This window comes from Populus trichocarpa, chromosome 18 (assembly GCF_000002775.5).
Source record: "Populus trichocarpa isolate Nisqually-1 chromosome 18, P.trichocarpa_v4.1, whole genome shotgun sequence".
Lineage (NCBI taxonomy): Eukaryota > Viridiplantae > Streptophyta > Magnoliopsida > Malpighiales > Salicaceae > Populus > Populus trichocarpa.
Window position 1 is genome coordinate 4142452 of NC_037302.2, and position 19690 is coordinate 4162141.

The following is a 19690-nucleotide window of genomic DNA, read 5'->3' on the forward strand; positions in this document are numbered from 1 at the left end:
GTTCTCGTCCCCTTCCTCTGATTTTTTTACCTGTTCTCCTTCGCATCCCCTGTCTTTACTAAGAAGAGAAGGTTGTTGCAGCTATGGCTGGTGCATGCTCACGGTGCATAGAGGAACTGTGACTGTTGGTGATGGTTGCGTGCTGGTGCAGAACGCAGAGAAGAGCTGTCTGTTTGGAATGTGAAGCAAAGCTCCTGACGTTGCTGTGGCTCACGGTTTGTATTGGTCTTAAGAGAAGTTGTTGGACTGTGGGGGAGAATCTAGTGGTCATGGGGAGAAGCCAAAAGAGGGAAGGAGAGGATGAGGTTTTGGCTTTCTGAATGTTATCAGGCGGGGCTGAGAGAGGTGGGTTGAGATTGAGGCTATGGGGGTTCTCTTCTGCTAGGTCTGTGAGATGAGGGAGATGAAAGGTGGTCTTTCGAAAGGAGGCGGATGTGAGGTAATAGAGAGGAATTAAAGTTCTTGGTCAGGGGAAGATGGAGCTGTTGACGCTAAACCGAGATTTTTATGTAATGTCTCCCCTATTTTTATGCGTATTGGGATCTGTATTTATAATACAAGAATTTCATAATATATAAAAAAACAAACTAAGTTCAAATTAAATTTGAAAAAGGATAACTATCATTATCTTGATGATAAAGAGAAAATGAAAAAAAAATACATTATAGTCCCTAGTTTTTCCACAAGTTAACAAGTCACATTTTTTATCGAAATAAATCCATGATTTTTTAATTTTTAATTTTAATCCCTGAAAAATTAAATTAAAAGCAAATGGACCAAAATTAGGTTATAACAACAATGGTGGCTGATCGGGGACAAAATGTTGTTGAGTTCATTGAAGAAAATGGGATGTAAATCTTTGATGTGAGTAGTTAATCTTTGTAGAGGGGGTGTTTCTCAGTTGAATTGTGGTGGTTACAGCCCTAGACATGGTCAGAAACGTCACATTCATTCACCTGAAAGTGCCTACTCGATGAGCTATAACTGTCGAAAAAGAAGCTAAACAGTTCCTGAACGATGCATCGTCTAAGTTAAACCCTAGAAATTAGGGTTTTTAATTTGGGATCTGACAGATTTCATTTTAGTCCCTATTCTTCCAAATACTTTTAATTGCACCCGTAATTGCATCTCAAATTCTTAATTTTATGCAATTTCACCCCTGCCAAACTCAATCATCAGCCTCAAAGTTTAGCTCAATTTTCATCTTGGTCCTTGGTTTTTTATTTGTGCACTTGGACTCTTAATTGACAATCAAACTTTTAATTTTTTTCAATTTGGCCCTTGACTTAGTCAATTTTAGCCCCTACAGTCACGTGTCTTTTCTGGTTTGGTCCTTGATTTTGGATTTCTTTAATCAAGTTCCTAATTACCCATCAAACTTCAATATTTATGCAATTAAACTCCTGATTTGACCAAATTAACTCTTTCAAATTGCAATTCGCCCCCCAGACTTTAATTTCTTCCAATTAAAGTCTAAATTGACTTCAAAAATCAATTTTTCTTGCAATTAAGTCCTTCAAAAATTCTCATTGAGTCCTTACCTATTTAAATTTATATTTATTTACCCCCAATAAAAATATTTTCATGAATGGGGTCTTTTGTCAATCAAAATTGGGTTGCTAATTTTATACTTTTTGGTCATCCAACTTTTCCACTTGTCACTTTCGTCCTTCACCACCAACTTGGACAATTTTCTAGGTTTTCTTCATGTATATTATTTTTCAATTTTTTGAGCCTTTGTATTTTGGATTTCTTTTTCAATTTTTTTCTTGAATGTTTTAGGGTCAAAAGTGGATAACAACATGATTGTTAATGTTAGTAACAATGATGACATAAATATTGATTATAAATTTCATGATCTTGTGTGTTATGTAGATACTTCTCTTGAAGGTTTTAGTTTTTTATAAGGTGTTATCGAGCTATCTAGCCTCCTTTATTGGATATGTTTTTGTATTATCTAGTGTAAGTTTTGTAAATAACTTAAATGTTTTGGAATCTTGAAAGTTTTGTAGACTCATTAATGTAATAGTATAAATTTTATATCATTATACTTGTTAATGAAATTGTCGGAAGGTGAATTGAGACCGTCTTTATGATATTATATAAAACAAATTTTCACATACACAACATTTGAAAAAATGAAAATCCCACTAAAAACATTTGGGGTGCTACACAATAAGTTCCAAAACAACATCATAGCTCTCTCTTGCAACACGCACAATTAATTAATTTAGGGGATATTTGGGAGTGTGATAGTAGTTATTTTTCAAAATATTTTTCTTTTAAAAATACATTAAAATTATTTTTTTTTATTTTAAAAAAATTATTTTTAACATTAACATAAAAAATTAATTAATTAATATTATAATTAAACTAATAAAACCAGATCAGACATAACTCTAAAAGACATGAGTATTTCAATATAGTAATCCATAATAAACAAAACCTCAAAACTAGCTATTAGAGGTAATTTTATAATTTCACAAGGATCCATTAGTCATTGATACATTCAAAAAGAACAATTAAGTATTTTCAATTTTATATTGCAAAGTAAAATGACTAATATACCCTTAGATTAATTTTCTTTTTTAAGTTGTCATACATGGACGTTTTCATATTTTCCATTATTAAACACAATAAAATAACTTAAATACCCTTAAAAGTTGAAGTTCCTTTAACTTATATCTAGGGGATTTTTTTTTTATTTTTCATTAGGGTTTTTTGTTATTATCAAGTTAGTAGAGGGGTAATTTTGTAAATATAAAAAATAAATATTATTAAAAAAATAGTTGATGCGTATGTTGCACGCGTGGGTGGTCGCCACGTTGTTCAGGCAATGTGTGTGGTGTCGTTCGCCAACTAAACACCAACTTCAAGGGCAGCGTTCAAATCATATTGCAACACCTCAATTTCTAGGCGGCACACGCGGTGAACGAAACTTCAGTTTGGTGCTAACAACCTTTTTTATGGTCTTTTTCTCTCCCTCCTCTATGATTTTTGCGCCTAACCCTGCAAATTCTCAAAGAAGCCTTCCAATTTATTTTTTTCTTCAAATTTAGTCCCTATTTTTTTACTGCTATTTGTTTTATTTGACGTAGTTTATAAAATTAAAATTTATTTTCAATTTCATCCTCTAATTTTTTTGTATGTTAGATTTGATCCTCATTCTTTTGGTTGTTTTTTTTTTTGTTTATTTTTATGATTTCATCATCCTTCAATTTTTTTCCTATCAAATTTGATCCTTATTTTTTTTTTGTTATTTTTCTACTTTAGTGAATTTTTTAAATTGATTTTTTTCTGTTTTCATTCCTCAATATTAAATTGGCTAGGAATATAGTTTCTTGATTGAGTTCGAGTTTCTAGGATTTCATAGGTTATGAATTTGGAAGATTAACCCTGGTTTAGAAGATTCACCTGAGTGTTCTTGATTTTTTTTAGCTCATGTTTCAACATTTATTTAATTGGAGATTGAGCACCGTTATTTTTTTATTTTCTTTCTATAAGATTTTTCACTGATTTTGAAAATGATCATTTTTAATTTATACATTCTTTTTAAAATATTTTTTAATTTATATTTAAATTAATATCATTTCTTTTTGATTTTTTTATTTTTTTATTTAACTTTTTTTATATAGCGGTTGTTTTTTTAATTATTTTGTATGTATTTATTTTTTAAATGATTATTCTACTTCATCTGCAATTCCTTTTTATATTTTATATAAATGAACTTTATTTTTAAAAATAAATTGGATAATATTTCTAATGTGTGTAACATTGCATATTTTTTTTTGTTTTATTCAATCAATTTCATGTTTTTGTCTATTTTTATTATCAATTGATGGAATAAAAAATTAATTTTGATAAACAAAATTAAATACAAGCAGGTAAATGACTTATATGGTAAAATCAAATATTTTAATCTACATTTATCTCTCAGTTTTATCTTTTGTTATCATTGATAATTTTTTTTATTTATTAACATAAATAATTTTTAATTTATTTAAATGCATGAACAAAACTTTTGATTTACATTTAAATTTTGTATGTTGTCAAAAAAAAATAAAAAAAAATAAAAACCTAGCTCACGTGGTATCGCATGTGAAATAGCTAGTTAGCTTTAATTTGATGTGAGGAACCATGGCGGCTGTGTTGCAAAGCCAAGCCATCACGGAAAGAGGAAAGAGCGAGTGAGCTGTGGTCCACCAGTCGCATTTTCACTCCTCGTCCATGTAACTGCTACAAAATATCACACCTGATACCCCCACGTCCTTCCTTACGTCATCACTCCCTCTCTCATAATTCCACGTGTCCGCGCTCCCCTCCCTGTGACTCTCCTGATCAACACGGTTAGACCTCCCAGGTTCAAACCCACTCTCTCACTATATATACCTTCCATTCGAGCCGCCATTTTCATTATCCACACCACAAATCTCCCGTTTACACCGAGAGCAACAGCAAAAGAAGAAAGGAAAACCGTTCCAAATTGCAATTTTTTTTTCTTGGATCAGGTTAATAATCAGTGCATTAGGTAGCGAGATTGTCCCGAAAAAAAAAAAAGCAAACAATTAAAAAAATGGTAAAACCATCATCGTCATCAGGGCAACAGTCTGATAGAAATCATGAGCCCAAGTACAAGGGTGTTAGAAAGAGAAAGTGGGGGAAGTGGGTGTCCGAAATCAGACTACCCAATAGTCGGGAGAGAATATGGTTAGGATCTTATGACACGCCCCTAAAAGCGGCGCGTGCATTCGACGCAGCCTTGTATTGTTTACGTGGTAGCGGTGCCAAGTTTAATTTCCCCGACAATCCACCGGACATTGTTGGTGGGCAGTCACTTAGTTCGCAAGAAATACAAGAAGTTGCTGCCAGGTTTGCTAATGAGGAGCCAACATCGTCGTCGACTGCTACGAGAGGTGAATCATCAGAACATGTGGAGAATGACACATCATCGTCGTCTGATGGTGGAGCTGGAGATACTATAGATTGGTCGTTTTTGAACTTGTTGGATTCTAGCGAGGGTGCTTCAGATTTTGGACTCTATCATGGGCTGGACCATATGGGTGGTGATTATTATCCACCACCACCGCCTCCGTCTGAATATAGCATCGGTGGGGATGATCACAATGGAGATGAAGCTTACTCTCAACAGTCATTTCTTTGGAACTTTTAAAGGGATTGATTCAAATTTTGGTAAATTCTATCCTAGATTCCAAGTATAACTCAGGAATTCCGGCGAATTTTAGCTGCCGGCTCCCTGATCTGATTCTTCTTCTACAAAATCCACACAAATGCTGCTCCGTTTTCCCCCCTCAAGTCCAGGAAGGATCTGGCATGTGATAGGGACATGGCCCAGTTTTTTTGTGCCATCTTCCAGCATATAGGAATTAATTGTTTTAGGAGGTACATTTTCTATGATTTTTTGTCCCATACAGTTCCAATATATAATGTGAAATGCCAATTGTTTTTTCTTTTCTTTTTCTATATATAATCATGAGGCTATCTCTGCTTCACAACATGGAAGAACTGTTGCGAAAAAAACCTTCTTTACCTTCACGTACTCAGTTACTCGCTCAAAATAATCCATCACTTTCTTTCTTTTGGTCAAGCTAGAATTTAACAAATGAAACACCTTCTGTCCCCGGCCGTGGCACCGTCATGGATCTGTTGTTTTGAGACACAGCCGGTGTTTTCAGATGATAGAATTTCTTAGTAGAGATATTGTTGAGAGAGAGTTTTCTTTTCCTGATCTGCAAAAAAAAATATATGAGTGTTTTGGCATATTAACTATTTATATTCTTATATTGATCCAGAGTCATAAGCCTTACTCTATCCTCCTCTCTCACTTGTATATATCAAGCATTCTAAGCCATAATCTCATTCATATGATGATGTGTATCTTTTGTTCTCCTCTTCATATGAGAAATGGAAGGTACGACCAAATAAAAAAGACACAGGCGATCGAGGAATGTTATGTTAACTTTAAATTTGATGTTTTTTTTTTTAAAAAAACTATAATTTTAGATGTAAACCAAAACGCAATCTAGTTTTAGTATATATTTCTTTCTAACATAGAGACGAGAGGATTAGCAGTTTCATGCCAAATCTTGTCACATCATCATCACATGTTGCATCTTGAATATTCTTCAACACATTATAATTTATAATTGGGCTCGACTGTCGAAGTAGGTTGACTAATAAATTATATAAATTGAAAGTCATTTCATTAAAATTCACAATCCTTATAGTAATGTATTATATGCGAGATTAGAAAAAATATTAACAAAAGATAATCGTGGAGGGGAAATTATTATTTAGTGTGAGCGGCTTCATTGTTTATTGGAACAATGTAATAACCTTTTTATCCTTTCAAAATCGATGAACTGTTTATTAAAGGTAATACAATATTTTTGCAAAATATATTAGTTATTATCATATTGATTGGGTAAAACTTGATCTTTTAACATTCATAAAACATAGTATAATGATTAAATTACATTTAAAAGTAAAAACATATTTAACCGGTATCCAGGGTCTTTTTTGTGTTTTTCATCTTGATTTTTTAGTTATAATAGAGTTGACTTAAAGGCAATTTGGTATTTTAATAAATATAAAATATAATTTAAAAACCAAAGTTGCTTGGCGCGTGCAACGCACGTGCCAGCGGGTGAGAAGCACCCACGGTCTTTTAGTGGCGCATGTGACGTCTCCTAGTGTGAAAACCCTGGAAATTTATAATTTAAATATGTAGATGTGTAAACCCTCATGTAAACGTAAGACTGAAAGTTGTAATATTTCAATGAGTGATGGAAACCAAGATTAGAAATAATAGATAAATAATGATATATAATGGAAGAGATGACCTCTATAAAATGAATTTTGGTTTAGAATTTATAAGGACAGAGAAACTGGTAACGTGTTTTGATGGATAAAATAATGAGAAAAATAACAAAATATTTTTAGAAATAATAAAAATAAAAAATAAAAAAAACACATGGGTTCGAAGTAATGAGGTTTCGATGAGTAATGGATATTCGGTATGAAAGAAATGAATAAATAGTAGGAATGACAATAAATGTGTCATGTGAGAGAGAGAATGATCTCCATAAATAAATTTAAAGGTATTTTTGAAGTCGAAAAGAGAATCATGATTTTTAGTTTAAAACTTGTAACGTTGGCGAAACCAGTGACGAGTTTCAATGGATAAAAGAATAAGGAAAAAAAAAACCAGAAGATATGTAAACCCCGGTAAGAAAAAAACTTATTTTGACAAATTAGTGATAAATGTGGTAATATTGAATTTATTAAGTATAAATTAAGGGGAAATGTCATGAGGATCTAAGTAAATGAATTAATGCATGAAATTTAGATTTTAGCGTAAAAGACATTGATTGTCTAGTTTTACAGTATCGATGATATATCTCAATCCGATCGTTGGATCAGGCTGAACTTTTATAAGGAATCTCCAGACATATTGTTTTATATTAGGTTCAAATTTCATGTCAATCGGAGTTTGGGAACGCTTTACGAGAGTACTGAAAATCGGGTAAATTAAAGAAGATGACACAAGGGGCATTAATAAGAGCATTTTTGTAATTTTATCAAAACAAATACTCTCCTCTCCTCTATTTAAAAACAGAGCACGTCCTCTGGAAATGGAAAAAAAGGAGGGAGACCATTTGTTTTGTCCCATTTTCTTCATTTTCTCTTCATTTCTTCAAGCTAAATCAAAAGGGAGTGTTCTTAGGAGGATTATATCCAAGAAAACAAATTAAGTGACAACTGAGAGAGTTATAGAGCTTGAGAGAAACAAAGGGAAGAAGCTGGAAATTGGAAGAGGAGGACATGATTTTTGTAAATTTTTGCAAGAATTCATTGAAATAAGTTAAAGTAGCAAAGGTAAGCAACATACCCTTTAGTAATTTCGTTTTTCTCTCTTGTTCTTGCATGAGGAGAAGAAAACCTCCAAGTTTAAAATTCTAGGGTTCATGTAACTATTTTGGGGGAGTAATTGTTCTTGTGAATTTTGAGATTAATTGCATGATAATGGCTTGATTTGCTGAAAAATAGAAGGAATAAATTGATTTGAAATTATGAGTTTTGGGATTGCAACAGGGCAAGAACTTCGGCAGCCATATGTTGACTTTCCACCGTTGGATTAGATTGATTTTTGGATATGTTATTGTACTCAATGTTACCGATATTCTGACCGGAGGGATTGTAAATAGCTAACTTCGTTTGAGGGCTGTCACCGGAGGAACATTTCTGGAAAATCACCCTTCAAGACAGCCTTGTTCGTCGGACGTTATATCATTGTTTCACTGTTGGATTGGTCTGGATTTTGGATATGTTGTTCATCCAGATGTTACATAAATGCTGAACGGTTAAGATCGGAAACAAACACTCCTACCAAAAACTGTACTTCCCGAACAGTAGGTCTTCAATTTTTAGGTCAGTCCGGTATTGTTCTGATATCGGGAGATTTAACCGTTGGATGTATGTGAATTTTGGATATGTTATTCTAATGATGATGATGTATAATTACACCATTTGGATATATTGAATTCTAAATTTACAGAATGATGTTTTAAGTTTGGTTTGAGAAATATTGAATGAGAATCTGAGGTTTAGCATAAAAAGTATGTTTTGGGACTAAGGATAATGGCAATGGGTTTAATGATGATGGTTGTGTTTGTGTTGTGTTTGAGTCATGTTTGTTGTGTTGATAAGTGATGGTATAGTTAAATTCTATAAAGAATAGTGATTGATTAATACTTTGGTTGTGTTGGAATGGGAAATCATGGTAAGGGATGTTGTAAGTTGAATTATGATATAAGGAATCATTTTGAGTGCGCTTTGGAAAAATTTGGCATGTGTAGTCATTGATGAAATTTAAGTTAAATTACATTGTTTGGTGATAGATTAAATGTCTTGGGACAGTAGAAAATCGGTGACGAGAATTCATGTCTTTGAACATCCATGGAAGTATTTGATTTTGTGAATTTATGAATATTATGAATAAATCGGGAAGATTCAAATATTGATTCAAGATGTTATATTAAAAATGTAGGAGAAGCATTCACTCGACTTCTCAAGAGCTCGTATAGTAGGAGCTTAAGGAGGGATTGCAGGAGGGGCACAACAACAACAAGGAAGAGCGAGTTGAGCTTCTGCAGCTGGTAGGTGATTCATCACCTTATTTTGTAATTATTAGTTTTTCTTAAATATTTATGTTGTGTGTTTAATTGATGTTAAAAGAATGAAACAAATGAATAAGTTGAGTGATTATTACAAATGAGAATTATTGGTAATTTAAGAGAAATTACCGAAATTATTTGGCTAACAAAAGAGGTTAGCCGGGTGCTGGGTAATTCGTATGGAATTACCGGATTGATTGTGGCAACCAAGACGGGTTAGCCAGATTTCTTGGGTAATTAAGAGAATTACCGGGTTTATTTGTTAACAAGGAAGTTAACTGGATATGGGGTAATTCATATGGAATTACTAGATTGATTGGCTAACAAAAAAAAAGGTTAGCCGGATGTTGTGTGGAATTACCGGATTAATTGGCTAACAAAAAAAAAGGTTAGCCGGATGTTGTGTGGAATTACCGGATTAATTGGCTAACAAAAAAGGTTAGCCGGATGCTAGGTAATTCGTATGGAATTACCGGATTGAATTTGGCAACCAAGATGGGGTGGCCAGATTTCTTGGGTAATTAAGAAAATTACCGGGTTTATTGGTTAACAAGGAAGTTAACTGGATATGGGGTAATTCGTATGGAATTACCGGATTGATTGGCTAACAAAAGAGGTTAGCCGGATGTTAGGTAATTCGTATGGAATTACTGGATTAATTGGCTAACAAAAAAAAAGGTTAGCCGGATGTTGTGTGGAATTACCGGATTAATTGGCTAACAAAAGAGGTTAGCCGGATGCTAGGTAATTCGTATGGAATTACCGGATTGACTTTGGCAACCAAGATGGGGTGGCCAGATTTCTTGGGTAATTAAGAAAATTACCGGGTTTATTGGTTAACAAGGAAGTTAACTGGATATGGGGTAATTCGTATGGAATTACAGGATTGATTGACTAACAAAATAAGTTAGCTGGAGGCTGGGCAATTCGTATGGAATTACCAGATGTACTGGTAACTAAAGAAGGTTAACCAAATGTGTGGGTAATTATATGAAATTACCAGAATTATTGGCAATTGAGATGAGTTAGCCGGATAGTTAAGTTTTGAAAAGATTATGTGAATTAATTGATTGAAGTTTGAAGTAGTAAATTCTAAATGTTATGAGTAAAATAATTAATATATGACTAAGATATTGAGTAAATTAATTAATGTGGTTATTGGGTGGACACAATGATTTGGAGATTGGAGGGGAATTGATAGATAATTGATTACCATAGTGTTGGTGGCTAAGGATACATTACAGTGATACTTAACACCATAATGATGGTGGCTAAGGGCATAAATTGATACTTGGCACTGTGATGAGGGTGACGAAGGTTATGTGAAGGATGCTTAGTGGCCGTAGTGTCGATAACTAAGATTGTGTGCAAATGATACTTGGCAACAGTGGTTACAATGCATATGATGTTAATAAGAAAAAATGAAAGGGATTCGGTATGAATGGAAGAATCAAATGGCATGGATTAACTATCCAGGTTTGGATTGCTAATGGTATCGAGGAGGTTTCATTGGTGCTGGTATTTTTTAAATTGATTAGTCTAACCCAATATTAAAAGACTAATGATACTAATGAGATTTATTAGTTCGGCGATTACCTTCTAGCAACAGATTTAGAAAAGGAAAAATATTGATTAATTATTCCAAAAGAATGAGATAAACTAATGATACCAAGAGAGGAATATCTTGGTATCAAATGAGAATTGATTTATAAGGAGATGGTGTTTGCAAACCGTTGAGTTGTGTTGAGATTTTCGAGATGGAATTATTCTTGGCAAATAAGATAGGATATTAGATGGATATTGGTAATAGATGAAAAATATATGTTGTAAAAGAGGTTTATGCCTAATTTTATATATAAAAAGAAATTCCGTAGAGATTATTGTCTGCCATTGTTATTGCTTGTTACTATCTTTTATATTTATGTGTACATGTTAGTTTCTATTTTCAGGTCCATCAGGGTTGCGTCAAGGGTAATACTAGTTTAGTTATCTTTTGCTTTTGACCATGTAAATTATTTGTAAATTAAAAGACTTATTTCCTAAAACTTGAGATGTAATATTAATCCGTAATTTTGAATGTATATCTTTAATCTAATGGTTGAAACTCTTAGTACCTTTTTGACCATGCATGTTTATAGTTGAAATTGAATCTTTTATTTGAACTACATTATATGATGTTATTGAATAAGATGTGTTGTGTTGATGAGAATGAGTTGGGTTGAGATCCAGGATGATTGGGTCGTGATTTTGAGTTATGAGATGTGAGATATTAGAAGTGTAAATAGGGTATATGTCGATAACTTGGGACCCACCAGTATAGGGGAGACTCTGCCGAAATTTTGGTAGAAATTTTGGTGGAACCTGTATATCAAAAAAAAAAATTTACCTAAATATTTCCAATATATTGCAAAAAAGAATGTAGAAAAATCGGGGTTGTTACACCTAGGGTCCAAACAACAACTTTCACAATGATGAAGACATCTTCTTCTGCTAGGGCGACGTGTATTGTTGTTTATGTGAGATGTGTCATCAATGACCTTTTCTCTCTTCTTTTTTCTCCTTTCTCTCTCCCCATAGAAATCCACGTTAGTCATTCAAAATTTCATAGTTGTCCTTTTATTTACTGATATTTCAACTTTCGTCCTAATTTTTTTATTTCTAAATTTTATTCTTGGCTCTTTTTAAAATTTTGATTTGTTTTCAATTTCATCAGTGAATCTGTAATTGTGATTTGTTATTTTTTCAAATCTAACCCTGATTCTTTTGATTTTTATTTTGGATCCCTTTGTGAATTTTATTTTTCTTTTTAATTCCCCCTTCAATTCAAAATTATATGTTGTACTCTTATTTATTTTTTATTTCAAATTCGATCCTCATTCTTTTAATTGTTATTTTTATTTTGAATCCTTTTGTATAATTGATTTTTTTTCATCCTTAAACTTTTGATTTGTTGGGAATTAGGTTTCGTGGTTTTTTCAAATAGGGTACTTATGGTTTAGTAACTTGAGTCATATATTTGAAAAGCTAACACGAGTTGATAATTTTTTTTTTGCACTTATTTTTTTTTTCAATTTCATCTTTAGACGTTATTTATTTTGAAACATGGGCTTCATGATAGAACAAAATCTGACCATCATTTTTTCATGCGAAATGAACAGAATGGATCTGTTGGTGTGTGTGGTAATGGTACCATGAATCTTCCTGTTCCAGTTCTCCGCATCGGACTGTAATTGCCATAAGAAATGCTCATACATCACATGCTAGATATAAGCGTCCTGGATATCCTTCAAGACATGCAGAGTTCTGAAATCCCTCTATATGGCAATGTCTTCTTAACTTGAAAGACCTTTATCTTTTGCATATTTCTTTGATAAAACAAAATCTTACCATTATTTTTTCATGTGAAATAAGCAGAATGGATTCGTCGGTGTGTGTGGTAATGGTACCATGAATCTTCATGTTCCAGTTCTCTGCACCGAACTGCAATTGCCATAAGAAACGCTCATACATCACATGCTGGATTTAAGCGTCCTAGATATCCTTCAAGACATGTAGATGTCTGAAATCCCTCTATATGGCCATGTCTTCCTAACTTGAAAGACCTTATCTTTTGCATATTTCTTTAACTTTTTTGGGCCTCGTACCATAAATCACGCAACCTAGTTTGTAGAAAAAAATCATCGATTTAGATTACATAAAATAAAATTTTACCATTTAAAATAAAATATCACAATTTGAATTCAATCTTACCTAATGGCGCTATGATTCTCCCACACTCTCTTGGTAATGTCGTTGTTAGCCTCCTACATATAAATATTTTTCTTACACATCAATTTCATAAAATAATTAGTTATTCAAATTAAAAAAACTAACCAAATTAAATATTAAAAAATGTTTATGTATATACTAAACTTGAAATTTTCGAACAAAGCATCAATCATAGTCTTCCATTTAGGATTTTTGAAAACCTGACTCCACTAAAACAAAGGCATTTTCATTGTCAATTTCATCGTCGATGTTAACGTGCGAGCAGCCTTTGTAAATCTAAAATTCCATTTGTTCATTGAAATTAATTATTAAAAATTTATCCATTATTTTTTATTTTTTTAGTGCATGAAAAGAAAACAAACTTACATGTTGTGGTTCGGCTTCCACTAAGCAATATATTTCATAGTGTATACATCCTACTCAGAAGGGACACCCCCTTTATGAGTCGCTCTTGCACTCGACAAACTTGCATCGAAAGAGGGTGCCTGTTTCTGAGGTGCCTAGTCATGGTCAACACCTAGCGGCTCATGGTCATCAAAAGTGCTACCAAAAGAACCAGTAGTGCTCCTATATGTGTTATTCTTTAATGATCTTCTCTTTATTATTTAGACAAATTTGATAATAAAAAAAAGTAATAACATTATCACTATATCCTATTTTTTTTTTCAAAAAAAAGAGAAAGAAATCACAACACCTCCTCTATATGGGAGATTACTTAAAAATTTATTACCTGCAAATACACATCAATAAATAAAGCCATAAACCAGTTAATTTTATTTATGACTAATATTTAATTTATTTATTTTGTGTGATTTTGACATCATTTTGAGAATGTATTGGCTAAGCAAATATCGTGCAAGTAAGGATTGTTTTACAAAGATAATGACCCTTAAGACGTAAGAAGAAGAAGTAGAATTTAAGGGTGAGAGATGAGTTATTTTAAATTGTGTTATTTCAGCAATAATGTCAAGGAAAATGTTGAGGAAAGGATGTGATGCCTACTTGGCTTATGTTATCGACACTGGAAAAAAACAATTATGGAGTTATCGAAAATACTAGTATCTTCTCAAATTAACTACTAAGACTACCTCCGAAGAGATAAGTAGAATTTCTTATAGATGTATTCCCAAGGACAATACCCATTTCTTAGACTTCCTATAGAATAGCTCCAATGGATTTGAAAGAGTTAAAGATTCAATTGCAAGAATTAATTGATAAAAGGTTTATACGACCTAATATTTCTCATTGAGGAGCTCTAATCTTATTTTAAAGACGAAAGATGAGACCTTGCAACTTTGGATAGACTATAGATAACTAAATCAAGTGACGATGAAGAATGGGTATTCTTTTCCATGGATAGATGATCTATTAGATCAGATGAAAAGGGAAATAGTATTTTCAAATATTGATTTAAGGACGAGATATTATCAATTGAGTATAAAGGATGATGATGTTTTTAAAGACTGCTTTTAGAACACAATATAGACACTTCGAGTTTTTAGTCTAACTAATGGCCCAATGATGTTTATGGATTTAATGAATTGAGTTTTTCAACCATACCTGAACAAGTTTGTGGTGGTCTTTATCAATGACATCTTAGTAAATTCTAGAGATAAAAAAAAAGTATGAGCAACACCTCAGGATACTATTAGGAATTTTGAAAAGAAATCAATTGTATGCAAAATTGAGTAAGTGTGAATCTGGTTAGATAAAATAGTATTTTAGGGCATGTGATATCCAAAAAAAGAATAAGTTTGGATCCTAGAAAAGTGGAAGTTATGTTGAATTGGGAACAACTTACCAATATGATGGAAATTCATAGTTTTCTTGGGCTAGCTAGATACTATCAACAATTCATAGAAGGATCAATGACTTGATTGACCCAAAAATGAGTGAAATTTGTATGGGATGAAGAATGTGAAGCAAGCTTTCAAGAGTTGAGGAAAAAATTGACATTTGTTCTAGTATTAACTTCCCTATAAGGATAAGGAGAATTAATGGTGTTTAGTTATGCTTTGAGGAAGGGTCTGAGTAGTGTATTGATGCAGCATGGAAAGGTGATTGCCTATGTATCTAGACAACTAAAAAAGCACGAAGAAAATTATCTGGAGCATGATTTTGAACCGACAATAATTGTTTTGCCTTACAAATCTAGAGGCATTACTTGTATGGAGCTCAAGTACAAATTTTTATTGATCATAAAAGTCTAAAATACTTGATGAAATAAAAAAAATTATTGAACATGGATCAACAGAGATGGGTAAAGCTGATTAAGGATAATGATTGTTTAATTGATTACCATCATAGGAGAGCTAATGTAGGCAAATGCTTTAAACTGTAAGTTTAGTGTTAGAATAAATTATTTACAAGTTCAAGGTCAACTAGAAGTTTTGGAATTGAGAAAGATAGGGGTACAACTGAGTATAGGATATGAGAAATCGGTGTTGGCATGATTAACCATAAGATCAACATTCAAAGATATGGTGTGAGAAGCTCAACATAAAGACTTAGAGATAGAAAGGATGAAGGTCATGATAAGATCTAAAAAGAGGACTTCTTTTAGGATCATAGATGATGGTGTTTTAGCAATGAGAAATAGAATGTATATCTCCAATGATGAAAGTTTAAAGAGGGAGATCCTTAAAGGACCTCATAAAACTTGTTTAATGATTCACCCCAGGAGTACAAAGATGTATAAAGATTTGAAGGGACATTACTGGTGGCCAAGCATGAAAAAAAGGTAGCAAAGTTCATAGAAAAGTGTGTAGTTTGCCAGCAGGTGAAGATAGAACATCAAAAGCATGGTGGTGAATTGCAACCTCTTTCGATACCAAAGTAGAAGTGAGAGAATATTACGATGGATTTTGTATAAAGACTTCTAAAGGGTAAAAAGGAAGTGATGTCATTTGGATAATTGTTGATCGTTTGACCATATCCGCTTTATTTTTAGCAATGAAAATGATTGATTTGGTAGAAAAACTGGCTAAATTGTATGTAAATTAGGTAGTCAGGATACATGGAGTCCCAATATCTATTGTTTCTAATCGGAATCCCCATTTTACTTCTCGGCTATGGCAAAGTATACAAAAGGCTTTGGGGATGAAATTGAATCTAAGCATAGCTTTTCATCCTCAGACAAATGGACAATCAGAGTGAACTATTCAGATATTGAAAGATTTGTTAAGATCTTTTATACTAGAATTTGGAAGATAATGGAAAAATCATCTACAATTAGTGAAGTTCACATATAATAACAATTATCAAGCTATTATAGGAATGAATCCATTTGAGGCATTATATGGTAGAAGATGTCAGACTCCATTATATTGGGATGAAGTAGGTAAAAAAAAGTTATTGAGGCAAAAAAATGGTTTAGATTACTACTAACAAGATAAAAATAACTAAAAAAAGGATGAAAGAAGCACAAATGGAGCCAAGTATTTTTTTAAAGGCGTGCCCTGGAAGAACATTATTCATTTTGGAATGAAAGACAAATTGGCGTCAAGATATATTAGCCCGTTTGAGATTATGGAGAGAGTAGAGCCAGTAGCTTATCAATTAGCACTGCCTGGAAATTTGTCTAAAACAAATGATGTATTTCATGTTTCATTGCTTCAAAAGGCTGAAGTAAGTCCTTCTCATATCTTTCCACAAGTACTGATTAAAGTTAAGGAAGATTTGACACTTTAGGTAAAATCAGCAAAAAATATGGATCGGAGCAAGAAAGCTCTATGAAGTAAAAAAGTTCCTCTAGTAAAAGTATTGTGAAGAAATTCATAAATAGAAGAGGAGACTTAGGAGAAGGAGTTGGAAATGATGAAGAAGCACTAAAACTTGTTTTCAAATGTAGGTATGAAAATAAATTTAGAGGACAAAATTTATATAAGGAGGGTAGAATGTAAATCATCGGCCAAAACAAATTCAAACTCTCATGTTTAAAATATAGAAATAATTTAAATAAAACAATAATGCAATATAGGAAGGATATAAGATGAATGAAAATGGGAAATTTAAAAGTTTATTTGGTGTATTCATCTGAACGGATTTATCGAAGCCTGTATATGGAAATTGGGAACCATGATTCAAATCTTTGAAATTATAACAGAATTTTGACAAAAATAAAATAATTTAATGATAAATGGAAGAGAAATTTATTTTTTTCTTGTACATATAGGTTGGAATAAAGTTACCATTAAATTAAAAAAAAGTAGAAGAAATCTATCGATCATCGAGTGAAATACCAAAAGAACACATAAATAAAGAATGAGGGTATTTTTGGAAATGGAGCAAAAATCTCTTATTTCTCTCCTTGAAAACAATCGGCCAGCATACAGGGAAGAAAGAAGGAAGTTTTGAGTTTTACTCCTCTTTTTCTCTTCTTTTTCATTTGAAAGAAAAGCCCAGACAGTGAGAAATTGGGTTTCTTTCCTTGTTTCCTAATAAAATCAAGTGTGAGATAGTTTTTAGGAGATGAAAAGTGAAGAACTAGGTGTGAGATAGTTTTTAGGAGATGAAAAGTGAAGAACTAGGTGAGAGAAGTAAGAAAAAGTGGAGGAAAGAGAATTGAAAGAGAAACTTGCTAGAAAAGTGCTAGTAGTTTTATGATATGGGTAGAATTATTTGAATGATGTGCAATTGTTAGAATCAACTAGTAGTTTTATGTGTGAAATGGTATTTTGAAGAAAATTATGGATTAAAAATATATAAGAACTGGTTATATGTAATGTTAAGCTATGTAATGATTATATAGGAATAAGTTGAATTTAGGAAATTATTTGAATGTCGATAATAATGTGAAATAAACGTGTATTGATAGTATTATGGAAAAGAATTTAGAGCACAAAACATATTACTATGTGTTAAATAATATATTTATCTTGTTTTATTTATTAAGGGTAGAATAGTATTTTCAGTTTAACCTATATATAAGCTCTTTGTATTTAGGTTAAAGTAAGAACAATAATACAAATCAACTGAGGAGAATTCTAGCCTCCTTCCCTTTCATGTTCGTATTTATTTTTGTGTTAATTGAATTTTTTTTTAGTGATATTTTGTCTTCCGCTTCTGCAAAATCTGGCATTTTAACTTTCCTTCAGCTTCTACAATTTGGTATTTTTGTTCTGTATCTGCAATTATTTTGGTATTTTATCTTCTGCAATTTGTTTTGTGTTTTGAAGTAATCGTATAATTTCGAAAAGATATTTGTTGAGTATCTATGATAGATGTTCAGTTTCTGCAATCTGGTACTTTGTCTTTCGCTGCTTTTGCATTTTGGTTTTGTTTGTTTGTTAATTATGGCTACCGAAAGAGATTATTCGCTTCAATTTGTGAGTGTGAGGTTGGATGGAAAGAATTATTCGTACTGGAGTTATGTAATGAGAAATTTCCTTAAGGGTAAGAAGATTTAGGGGTATGTTAGTGGAACTTATGTGATACCTAAGAATACTGAGGAGAGGGATGTTGTTTTGATAGATACATGGGAAGCAAACAATGCAAAGATCATTACTTGGATCAACAATTCTATTGAGCATTCTATAGGTACGTAGTTGGCGAAGTATGAGACAGCAAAGGAGGTTTGAGATCATCTACAAAGGTTATTCACGCAATCAAATTTTGCAAAACAATATCAATTAGAGAATGACATATGAGCTCTTCATCGGAAGAATATGAGTATTAAAGAGTTTTATTCTATTATGACAGATCTTTAGGATCAATTGGCTCTTACAGATCGGCAGAATTAAAGGCATGTGGTGCCTTTATTGAGCGTAAAGAGCAGTAACGTTTGGTACAGTTTTTAACAGCACTTCGCAGTGATTTTGAAAGACTTAGAGGTTCAATTCTGCATCGTTCTCCACTGCCTTCTGTTGACTCTATTGTCAGTGAGTTATTAGGAAATATGTCTTCAGTCTTATTCTGAAAAGGGAATTCTTTCTGCTTTGAATCCTTCTATACTAGCAGTACCCTCTAAGCCATTCTCTAATCATTAGAATAAGCCTTACACAAGAGTTGGCTTTAATGAGTGCAGTTTCTGTAAGCAGAAAGGTCATTGGAAGGCTTAGTGTCCCAAGTTGAGGCAACAGAATCATACCATAATACTGCAGCAGTAGCTTCATCAAACTCTATCACCGATCCTAGTACTCTTGCTGAGCAATTTCAGAAGTTTCTATCCTTACAACCACAAGCAGTGTCTACTTCTTCTTCTATAGGTTAGTTGCCTCATAGCTTCTCAGGTATGTCACATTCTGAATGGGTCTTAGATTCTGGTGCTTCCCATCATATGTCTCTAGATTCTTCATCTTTTACCTCTGTGTCTCCTTCGTCCTCCATTCCTGTTATGACTGCTGATGGCACTCCCATGCCTTTAGCAGGTGTTGGTTCTGTTGTCACACCTCACTTGTCTCTCCCTAATGTTTATCTTATTCCGAACCTCAAATTGAATCTTGCTTCTGTTGGTCAAATATGTGATTCTTATGATTATTTAGTCATGTTTTCTGGTTCTTTTTGTTGTGTACAGGATCTGCATTCTCAGAAGCTGATTGGGACAGGCCATAGGGAGAATGGACTATATATTTTGGATGAGTTAAAAGTGTCAGTTGCCGCTGTCGCCGCTGCTACTACTACTGTTGATTTGTCTTCCTTTCATTTGAGTCCTTCATCTTCTAGTTTTTATTTATGGCATTCTCATCTAGGTCATGTTTCGTCTTCTCGTTTAAGATTTTTGGCATCCA

General features: G+C 32.7%; 1 protein-coding gene across 1 annotated transcript; it reads left to right on the plus strand.

The window, feature by feature from the left end:
• Positions 1 to 4394: 4394 nt before the first annotated feature.
• Positions 4395 to 5515, plus strand: LOC7476686 (ethylene-responsive transcription factor ERF017). Its single transcript, XM_002324749.3, has one exon. The coding sequence runs from the start codon at positions 4574 to 4576 to the stop codon at positions 5168 to 5170; it is 597 nt and encodes a 198-aa protein (XP_002324785.1). The 5' UTR covers positions 4395 to 4573; the 3' UTR covers positions 5171 to 5515.
• The last annotated feature ends 14175 nt before the right edge of the window (positions 5516 to 19690 follow it).